This window comes from Mytilus galloprovincialis, chromosome 2, assembly GCF_965363235.1.
Source record: "Mytilus galloprovincialis chromosome 2, xbMytGall1.hap1.1, whole genome shotgun sequence".
Classification (NCBI taxonomy): Eukaryota; Metazoa; Mollusca; class Bivalvia; order Mytilida; family Mytilidae; genus Mytilus; species Mytilus galloprovincialis.
Genome location: NC_134839.1, coordinates 100,898,175 through 100,916,401, shown reverse-complemented (window position 1 = coordinate 100,916,401; position 18,227 = coordinate 100,898,175). Strand labels below are relative to the sequence as shown.

General features: G+C 32.2%; 2 protein-coding genes and 1 long non-coding RNA gene across 6 annotated transcripts in view; all 3 read left to right on the top strand.

Moving 5' to 3' along the window:
• Positions 1-3,024, top strand: part of LOC143065143 (E3 ubiquitin-protein ligase ZSWIM2-like) — a 28,262-nt gene extending 25,238 nt beyond the window's left edge. For all 4 annotated transcript variants that reach the window (XM_076238522.1, XM_076238521.1, XM_076238518.1 and 1 more), the window contains 2 exons: positions 161-292; positions 2,912-3,024. The gene's annotated coding sequence lies outside the window, so the exon portion shown is untranslated. The remainder of the gene's footprint in view (positions 1-160; positions 293-2,911) is intronic.
• Positions 3,025-3,552: 528 nt separating this feature from the next.
• LOC143062585 (uncharacterized) overlaps positions 3,553-18,227 on the top strand; it is a 29,098-nt gene continuing 14,423 nt past the window's right edge. Inside the window, exons 1-4 of the mRNA XM_076234248.1 lie at positions 3,553-3,703; positions 5,503-5,631; positions 8,808-8,926; positions 17,595-17,658. Of these exons, the coding sequence (XP_076090363.1) occupies positions 3,655-3,703; positions 5,503-5,631; positions 8,808-8,926; positions 17,595-17,658 (361 nt within the window). The 5' untranslated portion in view covers positions 3,553-3,654. The remainder of the gene's footprint in view (positions 3,704-5,502; positions 5,632-8,807; positions 8,927-17,594; positions 17,659-18,227) is intronic.
• Positions 8,929-10,529, top strand: LOC143065144 (uncharacterized). The gene is made up of 2 exons (XR_012975407.1): positions 8,929-8,960; positions 10,418-10,529. It is a non-coding gene; the product is annotated as an uncharacterized LOC143065144 (long non-coding RNA).

The window sequence follows — 18,227 nt, the reverse complement described above, 5'->3', positions numbered from 1 at the left end:
GTTAGGTTTCTATATTTGCAGTTACTCCATCCAGGTTTCACATAATATGGTTACATTTATATACAACTATGTAATTGGATTGTTATCTTGTTGGTCCATTTTCAGTTAAAATTAAGAAAACTCATTGAATTTATTCAAATCGTAAAATTATTTTCTACAGCTACATGCAATTACCATGGAATCGTACACCAATTGGGAACGAGTTTTGATGCTATTGACGGATGTAATATTTGTTTTTGTAAGAAACACGGTGTATCATGTACTGAGAAAGCTTGTATGAATTCTCCTCCTGGTAAGCTTAATTGATATATATTTACGCACGTGTTATATTGAAGTAAATTTACCCAAAGCTACTAACCTCTATCTGTAACCATGATTGAGAACGGAAGTGTTCCGCTTATTAATAGGCTAATCGTCCTTCTCGTAATACATATATCACTCTTTTTTAAAGAGTGATGAACAATGTGTTTACATGGTTAAGACGCCCCAAAACCTCTCAATAGAGTGTCATTTTCGAATAACAAACTGTTGACCAGTTCAAGTAAATGAAAATCTGATAGTTGTTATTGTTTACAGAAGTTAAGCTTTTCATACTCATTTGTCTGAGCATTCGCGTAAGTGATCATGAGATCGGAAATAACTAAAACGGGCTAAGGCATTAACCATATAACGATATAAGGTTGTTCAGTTGTATAGAAAAAAGTTGACAGAATTTTCTCATACTTTGCCAACAGAAAGATTTTACTATGCTTTCTTCAAAAAAAAAAAAAAAAAGTATGGGTCACCGCACTATTTTTCAAGGCATGAGTCGTTAAAAATTGCCAAAATTTGCTTTGATTATTCATGAAAATAAAACATTTTTGTGCATAAAAAGAAATCTTCGAGATAGAATTTTTAAATAAAAAATGAGAAGATATGTTTCATAATATAAGAAAATAAAAAAAAAATGATGTCACTGAAATTGTTTTTTTGCTACAAGTAGAAAAATAAAATTTCATTATACATGTATGTCCAGTAAAAATCTCCCCTTAAACGGCTTATTTTAAAAATTGATTTTAAAAACACAAATATTTGGTATTTGTCAAAACAATTTCGATAATGAAATGAATCGCTTAGTTTTCTTCATATAAATAAACAGTGTAACCAATAAATTTCAAATCTGTCTCCAAAATTTGGGCAAAGAACAAGACCGATTATGTACTGCTATTGTACAATTCAAGATTGCGATGTGTGCAATGTGCAATGAATTATTAAGTCATTGTACATTGCACACAAATGAAAATTGTTTCTGTATTTTGAACATACCGTTTCAGTAATTTTCGGTCGTTCAAAAAAGTTTTTAGTACATCTTTGGAATTGTTTGAGGGCCACTGGTAGACAAATGTTAGTTGTTATTTTGAATATGATATGAAGGGTTATGAAAGTTTTTAGATGATATTGGTAAATTGTTCTTGTGACAAATATTTCACAAATATTCAAGAAAATTTTAAAAAATCAATAATAACTGGAACAATTTTGGACAGATATTTGTGTCGACCATTTGACGGGCTAGTAAATTTTGACTGCCACTGCAAACTAAGGGTATGTTGTATAATACATTTGGTGTATTGTAATAGGCAATAGCTCAAGAACCCTTCAATGATATTGTTGTAAGGATTCTTTAACTTGGTATCGGCTTTATTACCAAAGGAGGGTTATACTTTAATAGTAATTTGCCAAATACGCGATATGTCTACAACAGAATCAACCGTGGTACTGCTATCAAAACAATTAGGAGGCACAATTATGTTGGAGATCATTGTAAAATTTAGGGCAAATCTTGCTAAAGTCGTATACAGACAGAAACACCTTCTTTCACTAAATAATTCAAAATTTGGTGACTATGTCGAACGCATCTATTCCATTGAACTAGAGATAAAGGATACAACAAATATAGTTAAGTCGGCCTCATATATTGACTTACATCTAGAAATTGACAATGAGGGTTGATTGAAAACAAAACCTACCGCAAAAGAGATGATTTCAGCTTTCCAATTGTGAACATTCAATTTCTAAGTAGCAACATTCCAGCAGCACCTGCATACGGTGTATATGTCTCCCAATTGATACGATATTCCAGTGCTTGCATTTCCTATCATAATTTTCTTGATAGAGGGTAGTTGCTCACAAGGAAGCTATTAAAGCAAGAGTTCCAAATGGTGAAGTTGAAATCATCTCTTCGTAAATTTTACGGACGCCATCACGAGTTGGTTGACCTTTATGGAATAACCGTTTCACAAATGATATCGGATATGTTCCGGACGTCGTAACTACAATCCCATTCCCTTTCATGATTGTGACCTACCGAATTAGACTATTTACCGGATTTGTTATCTCATAAGCAACACGTGGAGCAGGATCTGCTTACCCTTCCAGAGCACCTGAGATCACCCCTAGTTTTTGGTGGGGTTTGTGTTGTTTATTCTTTAGTTTTCTATGTTGTGTCATGTGTACTATTGTTTGTCTGTTTGTCCTTTTCATTTTCAGCCATGACGTTGTCAGTTTATTTTCGATTTATGAGTTTGACTGTCCCTCTGGTATCTTTCGTCCCTCTTAGTAGTTTGATTGATTCAACATTCCAAACCAGCAATTGTAACAATAATATAGGTACAGTTGTATTTCCTGACAGCACAGAAGTGCAGACTACTCTGCAAGTGATATAAGGAGGTGGCGAAATATCCATCAGCAGTCGCATACAGGATGTACAACCATAAATATTAAAAAACTGATAGCAATTCGTTTTAGTAACGTTTGTATCGCATTCAACGAATATAAATCTTTTAGTTACATTTCGACAGCATGCAACAGTCTTATCTTCTCTATAGTTATATGTGATAATAATTATAACTTGTATATTTTTCATTACTTTCAGGGAAAAGATGATCCTTTCTTTGCCAAAATGGATTTCATTACAGCAATACGTGAACCTTGTATTTCTATTAATTAAATAATGATGATAATTTAACAATAAATATTGTTGATTAATCAATTTTGAAATTACTAAGCCAAAATTTTTGTTCTATTAAAATTTATACAATCATACGACGTCTGTGTTTTGTTAAATGTTCTGCACCGGATGTGCACCACTGAAATACCACCAAATAACACAAGTCTCATTTGAAATTGACTTTGAATGAAATACAACATTAGTTTACTGATGTCCAAATCTCACATTGAGAAGACACAAATAAGGAAAAAAATGAGGAAATTGCACACTACAAACGGAACGAGGTACTCATAGAGCAGTACATTTGGGTTGGGTTTTTTTTGGGGGGGCGGGGGTACCGATATGACGCGTATCCAGGTGAGCGAGAGTTGTTCGCTCATAAAAATGCTTAATTCTTGTAGTAATTTTGTCTAGGGGATGTAAAACGTTGATTTTACGGTGCAAGTTGTTGAAGGTGAGCTGCAGTTTGTTATAAATCCACGCCATTTATACTATAATATGGAGAGTTGTCTTTTCGAAAAAAAATACCACATCAATAATGCGTTTCCTCTAGAACGGTGAATTCCCTACTTTTTCTAGTATTACGTAGATGGCAACAGGAAATCGGTTAATACATCACACGCATATGCTATACTGAGTCCTGTTCAGTTCACAAATAGTTTGGAAATATGATAGCAACACTTGTTTTGATGCTAGTGTCTCTTAACTGTGTGCACGGTAAGTAAAATTTTACTCAAGAAAAAAGATACTTAAACTTAAAACATGTTTAAAAATGACGATGTTTAACACAGATATAAACATCTGACAATCAGTCTCATGAGTTAAAAACAAAAAGTCATCCCTATTTTGATCTCTATTCAACATAAAACTGTTTTAAATTTTTAGGAAAAAAAAGGCAAAGAATAATTATTTTTCTTAAATGTAAGGTTTCGAAGCACTTTCTTGATTTACCACCAACAGAACGCTCTTAAAATCAAATATTTGAAAACAAAAGATGTATAAGAACAAAGACAGTTAAATGTATAGCTGTATGACAAAAAGTGGCATACAATAATAGCCATATTCATATAAGGTCAATAAAAATTCTGATTAGAAATTACAATGAACAATCACTTGTTAAAAAAAGCCATGTAGGATAATTTTGTGAAATGTTTTAATGTGTTGTTAATTTTTGGCCTCAGATTAATATTTCAAATTATACTATATCCTGGACTGACAACAATAATGACGTAGGTGTTATTTGACAAATGTCTATGTTTACTATTTGGAGTTAAACTTAATTCAGCTGTCAAGTAAAGTTAAGATAAAATATATGTCGTAGATAATATACTGGTTTTGTCTGCAGTGAACAGTGCAGGTTGATACAAACTTATAAGTCAAGGACAAACTGACAACGCCATGAAAAAAGACCCAGACAATAGAGTTTAATAGATGAAAATAACTCAGGAAAATAAAGAGGTGAAAAGATTCCAGCTACTTGAATTTTGTGTTCTTTCTTTTTTCAATATCAACAATAGGAAATGATAAATGAGGACTTGCGTTAAAAGCTTTACAGGAATGTTCTAAGATTTGATCAATATGTCTGAAATGGGACTTATACAAATCCATTGATCTAAAGGAATGTACTTTTGTTAATAAAAACTTGTACTTTAAGGATATTGTTAAAGAATCAAAACACGAAAATATGCAGTGATAGACACATCTGTCGACATTCTATCGATCACGTTACAAAGTTATATGCAGTTTTTGTACAGACAAACTTTAAATTGATTTCAATGAATTAGATATAAGCTGATGTTAGAAAGAGAAATAATTGTAAAATATTACATTGTTTCTAACCATTCTATTGCTAATTTCTTTCTTCATATAAATTTCGACAAAGAAGAACATGAAATCTGGGTTACACACTATTATAGTAATAAGATGACATGTTTATGATTATCGTCTATATCGTTTCTCTTTGGTGAAATAATCATGTGTATCTGTCATTCAAGTTGATAAAAATAAAACAGCTGAATCTTCAAGCAGAAAATTGATCTAAAAATGATATAAATTTAGTCGATACGGAACGCTTTTGTGCATTTATTCTTATTAGTAACGTTTATTAAAACTTTTGAAGGCAGATGAATTATAAAACGTAAAATCACAAAAATACTGAACTCCGAGGAAAACCCAAAACGTAAATAAAGGCAACAGTAGTATACCGCTGTTAAAAACTCATAAATCCATGGACAAAAAAACAAAATCGGGGTAACAAACTAAAACCGAGGGAAACGCATTAAATATAAGAGGAGAACAACGACACAACACTAAAATGTAACACACACAGAAACGGACTGTAAAGTCCGTAATCAAGTAGCAAAACCAAAAGCTCAAACACACAAAACGATTGGACAAATACTGTCATACTCCTGGCATGGTGCAGACATCTATTGATTGGTATCTTGTTGATGCATTTCAAATTCAAATGAAAAAAGTTGGAATTTAATTTTAAATTGTAAAATTATTTTTTACAGCTACATGCAATTACCATGGAACCATACACCAAATTGGAACGAGTTTTCCTGATAAAGACGGGTGTAATACGTGTTACTGTGAGGTAAACGGTATATCATGTACAGAAATTGGTTGTTTGAATCCGTCTGGTAAGATAATATATTGATATCTTTTCGTGATATATTTACTTGTATTTACCCAAAAAAATAAAATCACAAAAATGCTGAGCTCCGAGGAAAATTCAAAACGGAAAGTCCCTATTTGAAAGTTACATACCACCATCCGTAATAATGACTGGGCACGAAAGTTTTCGCTAAATAAAAGACGAATCTTTTTATTTCTCTTGATCATTTTTATATCTCATTCTTATTTAAAGAGTGCTGAAAAGTATGCAATAATGTGTCAAACCTCTCACTTATATAAAAAAAAATGTATAATTAATAAACCGAGGTTCAATTTTTGTAAATGTAAATTTGATAGTAGTTATTGTTTACATGAGATAACTGATTTATACTGAATATACTTACACGCGATCATGAGATCTAGAATAACTGAAACAGGAAACACGTTAACTATATAATGAAGTCACCGCAAACTGCTTTCGTAAAATAGGTTAATATTTTGGATTCCGTAGTTGTCGATCGCTCAAATCAAAACAATGGTGTTCGTACATATTTGGAGTTGTTTGGGTCACAATTGGTAGAAAATATATGTGTTTATTTTGAATGTGACTAGAAAGATTAAAATTATTTTTGGATATAATCAGTACATTGGTATTTGAGAAATGATCAGTGAAAATTATATCACACATATTCAAGAAAAATTAATCCACGTTGTGCAAAGTGTTAAGACCGGTTTGAATGCCGGTTAGAAAATTCAACTTCTATTGCAGAATGAAAGTATTTTGGATATGGATGAAAATGTTGCATTTAACTAAGCAACACACGGATCCCTCAATACGTTTGTGTTTATTGTTCTTTAAGGTTGCATGTTCTTCGTCATATCAATTCAGATCGGATGTATGTACATATCATAGAAACATTATCGATATATTCAGCAAAAGCAAACAGAAGACCCACGGGTTTACAACCGGATGAGAGAAGTCAATTAAACGACCATATGCCTATCTCTCCATTTAGGAGAAAATCAGTACACTGTCAGCATATAAATTCACAGACTTATGTCATAAAACATCAACGTCTTTACCATTCAAAATAAAATAGATAAGCAAAGTGGTTAGTGATATGATTACAATACCGTTATTTTTTTTAATAATTCCATTTAATAAAATTGAGAATGGAAATGGGGAATGTGCCAAAGAGACAACAACCCGACCATAGAAAAAAACCAACAGCAGAAGGTCACCAACAGGTCTTCAATGTAGCGAGAAATTCCCGCACCCGGAGGCGTCCTTCAACTGGCCCCTAAACAAATATATACTAGTTCAGTGATAATGAACGCCATACTAATTTCCAAATTGTACACAAGAAACTAAAATTAAAAGAATACAAGACTAACAAAGGCCAGAGGCTCCTGACTTGGGACAGGCGCAAAAATGCGGCGGGGTTAAACATGTTTGTGAGATCTCAACCCTCCCCCTATACCTCTAGACAATACGCACATTAAAATTCAGTTCAAGGGAGTCCGAGTCTGATGTCAGAAGATGTAACCAAAGAAAATAAACAAAATGACAATAATACATAAATAACAACAGACTACTAGCAGTTAACTGACATGCCAGCTCCAGACTTCAATTAAACTGACTGAAAGATTATGATTTCATCATATGAACATCAGGCACAATCCTTCTCGTTAGGGGTTTAGTATCATACCATCATAACATATATGAGAAGAACATAACCCGTGTCATGCCAACAACTGGTTTTTGAATAAATGTGTTTAGTTCCGATGCAAAGACCCTATAAGTGAATCAATATTAACGCCAAAATATGCAATCTTTACTGACCTGACAACAGTATCGTAACTATATCCCTTCTTAATAAGTCTATTCAAAGGTTTTGTTAGTTTTTGAGGTGAATACTGACACCTTTGTGCTTTATAAAGAATATTTCCATAAAAAATTGGATGTGAAATACCTGAACGTATAAGAAGACTGCATGTTGAGCTATATTTACGATTGTCCTTATACCGATGATAAAATTTAGTAAATGTTTTGACTAGTTTGTGATATCGAAAACCCTGGTGTAATAATTTTTCAGTAACACATAAATTTCTCTCGAACAAGAACAAGTAATTCTGTAAAGATTTTGCCTCCTACGTAGAACAAATCCCTTCCATCAATTACCTGAAACCTGTTTATAGTTTGTTTTCTTTAAACTAATGTTTCATCATAATATATAAACCTGAGAATCGAAATGGAGAATATGTCAAAGAGACAACAACCCGACCAAAGAATAACTGTAAATATTCCGCTACTTCTACGCGATGTGATTAAGAGTTTTTGTGTTACTTTTTTAGTTTAATTTTACGAAGTTCCGACTTAGTAGTTTGAATATCCCCCTGGTAATGTTTGCCTCTCTTTTATTCATCAACAGCTATTTATAGTGGTAAAAAATGTGGAATCATTGTAAAACTGCTACTTATCGGAAAACAAACCGTTTGACAACATACTTTATAGCACCTCTAATAAATTATGACGTTTTAATTAGTTTAACGCCGTCACGTGGTGACCCCGATGATTCCGTATGTGATCAGTAGAATATGTGGTTTATGACGCAACACTTACTATAAATGGTAACCTCATTGATTAACTTGTTATTGTATTTCATTGTTTATTTTAATACACTACTTAGCAGTTACAGAGGGGCAAAAGATATCAGAGGGACAGTCAAACTCATAGATACAAAATAAACTGACAACGCCATGGCTAAAAAATAAAAAGACAAACAGACAAATAATTGTACAAAAGACACAACATAGAAAAATAAAGACTAAGCAACACAAATCCTGCCAAAATAACGCTTTAAAGGAAAAGGGTATCTATATCTTAAGAAAAATTATATCAATTTTAGGAGTGTTTTTTTGGCTGAATTCACATCGAATATTCACAATTAAGCTAATAAACAAGATTGTGACTATACTTTTCTTTTAAAGTGGCCTGATAATGCTACTGCTCATGGTGATGATTGCAGAACTATTTTTCGTATTTAATTGAATTAGTTGGTATTTCGTCCGATTGATTACAGGAAATATGAGCGTTCGTAGTGGTACCAGAGATTTGAGTGTTAACAAGGACAATTTTCAAAAAATGCACTATGTGTATGTATCGCATTTGTCTTATCTATGTTTTAAATTCTTATTTTAGGTTGTAAATATGATGGAATATATTATAATATCGGTGATTCATTCCCCAGCATCGACAAATGTAATACATGTTCGTGTGGCCCTAATGGTTTCGTAGGCTGTACGGAGAAGGCATGTTTGTATAAACCTTAATTAGCAAATCTAATCATCTAAGGTAAGAGTTAAAATCATTAGTTTAAACATATTTAAATGTTTGTTAATATAAAGATGTAAGCCTTCAATAAAATTTAGCACTTGCTAGTTAAATATTTCAGTGATGAAAGAATAATTTGAAGAAAATTCAACAGTTAAAAAAATAAATGTGCTTATCCAAAAGGAAATTTCAAATTCAAAATCAAAGAAACATGGACAAAAACCAGGTTACCAGCAGATGAAAATAGAGAGAGAAAAGTAAATGGTATTAAAGGGAAAATCAAAATCAATACATCTTAGAAAACAGACAAAACCAAATTAAATACAATTGAGAAAGAAAAAAAAGACAAACAGAAAAAAAAAAACTGTGCACAGAGTCTATTACAGAGTACTGAAAATAAAACCACATTTATTCCGATACTCGAGAAGTCGGTTTAACAAAAATAAACTGACGATTACGATTGATCGTATTTCATGAACAATTCAATACACTTAGAATTAATGTTAGTCGCAAGATTGTTTTATGAAAACGACACCTGATTGATAAGCAATATCTTCCACACTTGGGGTACTTCCCTTTTTGTTCATAGCAAGTACAAATTAAACTGTTGACTTGTCGTATCGATAATGTTAAAATTGATGGACAAAAAGGCGGAATTGTAGCAAAGACTAAATGAACATATTGGTGATCACAGTTATTCCAAAACAGTTAACTTAATCATAAAAGTTTCCTTACAAACTCATCATAGAAACACGCTTTAAAATTTACTAGTAAAATGCCAGACGCGCAATAGGTCTACATCCGATTCTTCATTGGTGCCACTAAAACAGTCGGGAGGCAAACAAATTACACTGAGAAAATAAAAAAGAAAAACAGACCAATCTAGCTAACGTCATTAATATACAATATTTTTCAAATTGTTTCGATTGATTCAGCATTCCATAATATGCATCAAAAAAAAAATCGCACCACCCTGATTTTTCTCACAGACTTATGTATATTTAAACAAAATAAATTATTGATGGCTCTTAAAATGAATGAAAAAATTACGAATAAAATTAATTGCAGTTTTTATTTTTGAACAAGAGGATGACTTGGATACTAAAATGGACTGATTTTAGGTTGATGCTTACAAGTCGAAACGTTCAATACTATAGTAATATAATTCATTTTATCAGTTTGTTAGGAAAACACACGAGAATATGTGTCAGTAGTTACAATAAACAAAATACCACATCCAACTCATTTAGTGTAAATATTTCTTAAACAGAAAATCTTGAACAATGCCAACCCATGATGACAAGATGTAGAACAATAAGTGTTCAAAAGTGTATAGCAAAACGTATTTACGAATAGAATGTGTGTGTGGTATTAATGAACATATTCTTGAGTTACATTTAGAAAAATACAACAACGTTATCTTCTCTACTAGAATATGGGATACTAATCATTACTCGTATATTTTTCATTACTTTCAGGAAAAAAGATCTTCTGTATACAAACGTGGATTTTATAACAGCAATTAATGAACCTTTTAATTCTGTTAGTAATATAATGTGAATAATTTAAAAAATAAAGATTGATAATTAATCACGTTCGAAATTACTAGGTCACAAGTTTTCTCTGTTGTATTGTATCACGATTTGTTATTAGACGCCTTCTATATACTAATTTACGGTATGGGTTTTGCATATCGTTAAATCCGTATGGTGATGATAAATTGCCGTTGAGTGGCAAATTGATTGCACATCCAAGATAGGAACATATTGATGTGATTCGGATCGATCCAACTGCCTGCCATAATTGAGGTCTGATTTGGAATCACACTACAATTCAATAAATAACTAATAGCTGCAAATTCTTTATATTGTTCGCTACCAACGGCCTGAATTGAATTTGTACCAATATAAATTAAGAGGAAAATTTCCTATTGTGAAGCTTTAATTATTAAGTAATGTGTCGAAAGGTTATTACATGTATGTATTAAGTGGTAATGAGTTCACGAGCAATACTCCATTCTTAATGAGATGTCATGAATATTCATATAATTACCAGAACGAGGATAAGGTCGTATTCTAGCAACATGGCCGATAAACATCATTAAGTGCAGGAGTTTATGAAAAAACTCGTTTAATATCATGTATGTGAAATATATACCTTTCATATGCTAACTTGACATTTGAAGACGTAAAAAGGTATGCAAAGATAATAATAAAAAAATTAAAACTTATTTAGGTAACAGCATGCTGTCAACATTAATATGGTAATAAAACAAATATTGGAATATAGTATTTCAAACAAAACAGTTTTCTGAGTCATAGAATATTAAGATTACATAACACTTTTTTAAGTATTTAAAAATTAAAGACCAGCAAATATTAAATGTGCATGAATGTAATGGATCACACATCTTGACTCCAACCATAGAATTTATATAGATATCATGATTATAAAAGATAAAATGCACAATATATATCATAATAGATAAAGGCAACAGTAGTATACCGTTCAAAAGGAGATGTAGTATGATCCACAAAAGTTAAAAATGATGTAAGCAACTATAGGCCAGAGGCGGATTTAGAGGTTGGCCCAGGGGGCCCGGGCCCCCCCTTTTTTGGAAAAAATTTGGTTGCTTATATAGGGAATCACTGAAGCGTGACTGGAGCGGGCCCCCTCTTAGGTCAGTTAGTGGGCCCCCACTTATGAACATTTCTGGATCCGCCACTGTAGGCAACCATACAGCATTCAACAATGACAAAAAACCTTACCGCATGGTCGGCTATAAAGACCATGACATGACATGAAAAATATGAAACCATTCAATTAAGAAAACTAACGGCCTTATTTTAAATAAAATATGACAGACATAAACCAACGACAACCACGGAACTACAGACTACTGACTTCGGACTGGCATATAGAGTTACACTAGTGGCGGGGTTAAACATGGTTGTGCGCAGTCAACTCTCCCGCCAACTTGGGACAGCTGTGTACCAGAACAACATAAGAAAATGGATGCAAATACAAGTACATCTGTTAAAAAGCGCAAAGTGGACGCTGACGTATTATACATCTAAAAAAGCACTAAGTATTGATATGAGAGCCTATAACTAATGGGGAAATATATGTATCAAGAACTATACTATCAATCAGTAAAAATACAACAACTAATGGATAGAGTGAAAGACGTCATTGATAGTCATAGATAAACATCACATTGCAAAACTATAGGTATCGACAAATCGTAGTACATTTTGTATGGTTTTTATTTTACTGATTACAAAATAAATGTTCATACATGTAGAAACATTATTCAAAGATTTAGTACAGTGTTGACTGCTGTACCCCATTTTTAGCTGCTATGTCTGTTTGTTTTGTTCACACATCGTTGTTAATATAATTGAATTTAATGCGACTGTCATACAAGTGAAAGGTTTAGCTAGCTATAAAACCAGGTTTAATCCACCATTTCTTCCCAAAATTAGAAAAATGCTCTGTAACAAGATAGGAATATGACAATTGGTATCCATTCGTTTGATGTGTATGAGCTATTGATTTTGTCATGTGATTATGAACTTTCCTCGACGTTCGGTATTTTTGTGATTTTACTTATTTTTTTAAAATATGTAACCTTTTAGAACAAGCTTATTTTTTTTTAGTCGGTTGAAAACAAATCTTTCTGGTGAAATATCTAAATATACGAAGGGACAGTTATTGTTGTTGATATTATATTGATTTAAAGTAATCTCCTTTGGGTAAATTTCAGCAGTATAGCCATGACTTAATTATTAAGTATACACTTCATACCTCTCTTTAATTCTCTGTTGAAATTAAAAAACTAAACACTAAAGAGGTAGGGCCAATTTGTCCGGATTTTTTTTTCACAGAAGGGCCAATTTCAAAAAGTGCCAACAGAATAAAATTTACTATAAAAACAAAAAATATAAAAGCTTTTTGGTCAATATCTCGATTTACATATATTATGATATGTGTGATAAATATTTAATTTAACCCTCAAAAAGGATGAAAGTACAATGATGCGGAATTTAGGGTGTTTTTAGGTGAAAAAAACAGGGAATCCCCCAAGAAGGACATTTCAAACCAAAATTTTGAAAAAAAGTTATGTTTTTCGTGACTGTGGCAATTTTTGCTACATTTCCCTTCAAAAATGAAATTTGTTTAGTGTGTCCTTATTATATAAAGAACAACTTTTTAATGAAAAAATTGTAACATCTCTAAATTGTACCGATAAAGCTTCTTATTAAAAACATCATGGTCAAGTATCGCGTTGGCTCAATCAGTAGAGCATAGAACTACAAATGAAAGATTGTTTTCAAGCTAGGGTTCGAATCTCGCTCAGACTTTTTGCATTTTTTGTGTTGTTATATTAAATTTTAATGTTTCTATCATATTTTTTCGGATGTTTGCTTTATTCATAGAGTCATTCTGGTTCATTTGACTATATAGTATAAATCATTTTATTAAAAAAAATACTGTATCGCTTATTGTGTGCATTCCTATGACTGTCCATACTCTTGACTTACTTTCTATTCATGTGTTTACATTGATAACATATATGCAAGGAACAACTGCCGTCAAACTGAAGTTGGTGTCTGTACATAAACAATAACACGAGAATTGATTCTATAGCAATGAATCCCAAATGTTGCGTGTGTAATATACACATAACATAAAATAAGGCCATTGTATACAAGTTTCAAAACAACACAAACAATTTTTCGAAACTTTTTTTGAACATGGTATAATATGTAACAAATGCCAGTCAACAGCAATCAGTTTTGTCGCCAATTACTGTGTAGATACTAGTACTGAATTTCTTACCACCGTCCCTACACCGGTACCTAAGTCATCAGAAAATAAGACAACACCACAGAACAAATCAATTACACTACGTGATTTTGAGTTTTCCTCAAGTTAGATTTTATGGGACTTTTTTCTGTGTATATTAAGGGCATAATGCTATAGATTAGAACTAAAACATTTTCTGTTGCAATTAGTTTGGGGCTAAATCTTAGTTTGACTGGACTAATTGTAAAAAAGTTTGAAAATAACGCAAACAATTTACGAAACCTTTTTTTAAACATGGTATTACATTTGTATATGTGACAAATGCAGTTAACAGCAATTTTGTTGCCAATTTACCAACTGTGTAGACGCTTTTACCACTGTTCCTACACCGGTACCTAAGTCATCAGAAAATAAGACAACACCACAGAACAAATCAATTACACTACAAATCGTGATTGTAGGTAAAACATCAAGAAACTGTTGCATCTGTATCACAACGAAAGGCCGATTTGTTAAAATGCCAGAAAAGGCCATATAACATGTGTTAGTAACACAAGGTGTTCTATGGCCAGCTGATGTAAGATGTTCTCCGGTTAAAATAAATATTATCTTATCTTATCTTATCTTATAGACGATAAAACCTTAAAAGACCAGGACAAATACAGATATACATATATTCAGAATGAGAAAAACAACATCCCACTTGAATTTGTTCAATATTATTTGACTTCTTGACAAGTTACGTGGTATGGTACCTTATGCGCATAAAGGGTGTTAACAATTAGATAAAATCAAGATAAAAAAAATCAATAGTCTTGGCCTTGTTTTTTGTAGGAATACTTGTTCAAGGTATGAAAATAGATGATGTGACGTATTTTAATGTACTATGAGTGCATTTGTTTCTAACCCGAAATTTTGTCATCGATGACTATCGTTTAGTAAACGTTAAGCTGCTAGAAACAAATACATCGTTTAATAAACTTCATCGACCCCGCGTAGTCAGACAGAAATAGATTACACTCACGCACTGTAAACAAACAGGTAAAAGTGCGGGAAATAAATAACCAGGACTTTATGAAAACAACACGTGCTCGTAATTATTTAAACGACAGATGCAGAAACAAATTTATCGTTTACACGTCTCAACGATAAACGATCAACGACTACGCGACTATTTTGCGCGTACATCGTTTATGTGAACGATGTCAACGTTGACCAAAAACTGTAAGAAACAAATGGATTAAACGACTACGCGCGTAATCGTTTACATCGTTTAGGTTAGAAACAAATGCGCTCTATAATTAGCATCTATCGGGCTATTTAAATCATGATTTACCTATCTTATCGAATGAAAAGAATTGAGGGGAAATTGGCCATACCTCTTTTTACCTTTCTCGGAGAATTTGACCTAACAGAAACTTATCAAGCCTTGGCTTTAAACAAGATCTGTTTTGGTCATTTAACAGTTACATAACATACATATTAAATTTTGTGTAAAGAGTTGCTGAAGTTAGTACATGCTATGATTTATAATATACCTTTCTTAAACTCGCTTTTGATTAAGGCAGTAGCTCTCTCATGCGGAGTTGACTTTAGAGGGAGTTGGTTCTTTTTCAGATGTAAATATACAGTAAGGGTAAAAAATCAAAATTTTACCATCCCCTTTTACAAATTAAGTTTACTGTTGTGACATACATGCTCATTTGTTTTCATGTGTGTTATTTTCAAGTATGCAGGATTTTTTTTTTTATAAATAAACGTATAAAAATATTATCATCATTCATTACTTTTTTTTCTTAAATAAAAAAGGTTTGCAGTTCGAAAATTGAACTTAATACGTCAGTTTAAATGTTTACATTATGAAGTATTAACTGAAACCCTGTTTTTTCCTTGTCAATAGATGTCCCCGTCGAAAGCATGCAATGATTGACTGCAACCAACACCAAAATGATTGCCAGAAAGGTCAATTAATTCTGTTGGGTATATTTTTGGTTCTTTTGTACCTTCTAATTTTGAATTTGATTTTATATCTGTCCCACCCGTATAATATGGGAAGCATTCCTGATGTGAATCTGTCTGCCATTGAATTCAGCGACTTGAATATCAATAAAAGTTGCGGCCGTAAACACGTCTCGCAAATGGCGTTGCGTAATCAAATGTTATAGACATTGTCACTTCATATTGATATTGTCTTGGACTATAATCAACACATCCCGTCTGTCTGTACTGTTGCTGTAAGGGCATAATGACGTGTTCCTGACGTGAAATTGTCTGATTATAGCACGCTCGTGTATGTCTGTCTGCAAAATTCATATGGCCTGATTTGTTAAAGATAAATTTTGAAACCCATAAATGAGTTTTAGTGAAACGATTCTTTCAGTCCATACACGCACTTAAATCAGTAAAATATACTGATTATGTTAGAATCAATCATAATTTGGTTAACATACACACCGAAAATGTGTGTTGCATTTTTAAGGTTTAGTACTATAAAACAAGGTTCAATCCACCATTTTGCCCTTTAGAAAATACCTGTACTATGTAAGGAATATGACAGTTATTGTCCATTCGTTTGATGTGTTTTATCATTTAATTTCACCATTTGATTAGGGACTTTCCGTTTAGAATTTTCCTCAGAGTTCAGAATTTTTGTTTTTTTATTTTTTTATGTCTCTGAATTTACATTCTTTATACAGTTAACAAAAATTCATCAATAATTTTCACCAGCTGATCAGTTTGAAGAACTAACCAATGGGAAATATAAAAATATGTAAAGAAGTATAACTCATCATAGGTACCATAATTGAAATCATATATGTGCGCCAGACGCGCGTATCGTCTACAAAGGACTAATCAGTGACGCTCGAATAACAAAATGTTAAAAAGGCCAAATGAAGCACGAAGTTGAAGAGCACTGAGGACCAATTTCTAAAAGTTTGAATAAATACGGCTAAGGTAATCTAATCCTGATGTAAAGTGGGGTGCTCATTTTCGCCATATCTTTCCATGTTTTCTTCAGTTTATGTTCAGGTCTTTATGTTTTTGAAGTATACTGATATTTCTATATGAAGATAACTTCAAATGCAAAATATTTTTAGCTTGAAACACGTTTGTTTAGAGAAAAATCATCTGAAAAATTGGATTAAAGGGTGTTTGAAATTTCCTGATGTTTTGTCAACGGGGGACACATATTTGCCGTTTTTACACATCTATTTAAAACTAAATACTTCTTTGAAATCGTTTTTTTTTATTTAGGAAATTGGCTGAATAACGTTGTCCGTTTTTCGGTCCTTTTCAGTAAGTGCCGAAATTTGGTCTCATTTTCAAAAATAATCATATTTGTTATAAAAATATAATTTACCGGCATATTTCTTCCATTTCAAGCATCCTTTGAAGTTTTTACACCTCAAAATCATAAAACGGCGAAATTGTGTCTTCCCAACATATATATTCAACAAATTCAACTAAATGTTTAAGGTTAGATACATAGCTTTTTATAGATATTTACTTGCATAAATGTGACATTTTTTCCCTTAAACTAAAAGGATTTTGTAAAATGAAAAAAAGTTTTTGTAATGGAAAGGTTCAGTGCTTATTGCCAAAATCCGTATCATTTAAACTCTATATATAACTTGACTGAGTTGATTCTATTGATGAATTCGTCAAAAATGAGAATTATCACCGAATATGAACTAGGAATCATGATCAGAAAATTGAAATGATGAACTGTAAATTAGATAGCCTTTGTTTTCAAATAATTATGAACCATGAAGACGTGTGTCACAACAGGTGACAGATAAAGACATTGAAAGTTCATATCTTATACCATTTAGTGTTCCTGTGTAGAAAGAGTTCGGAAATATGTTGAAAATATTTGTATTAATTTTAGTGTCTCTGTACTGTGTTCACGGTAAGACATCTCTCTCTCTTTAGTAGCTAGACATTAATATTTTAATGCACATCATAATACTGATAATAAAACGGACGTGCAGTTCCTCCAAATTCATAAGGCAGTACTTCTCTAAATAAATGAAAAATACTGGCATCCGTCATATTTTGTCTAGATGTATGTTACTGTATATTATATTTCGGCACAATTTTACAAGGACAACTATGTTATGTAAAAAAAATAACTTAATTAATATTGATTATTTCTCAATAAACCACAAAATAGAGACGTGGCAAGTAGGATAGTATAGTACAAATAATAAGACTAATTCGTCTCCATCATTTAAAAGAGGGGCAAAAAATACCAGAGGAACAGTCAAACTCATAAATCGAAAATCGAAAATAAACTGACAACGCCATGACTAAAAATGAAAAAGACAAACAGACAATTAATAGTACAAAAGAAACAACATAGAAAACTAAAGACTGAGCAACACGAACCCCACTGGACGTGATCTCGGGCGCTCCGGAAGGGTAAGCAGACCCTACTCCACATGTGGCACCCGTCGTGTTGCTCATGTTTTTACAAAC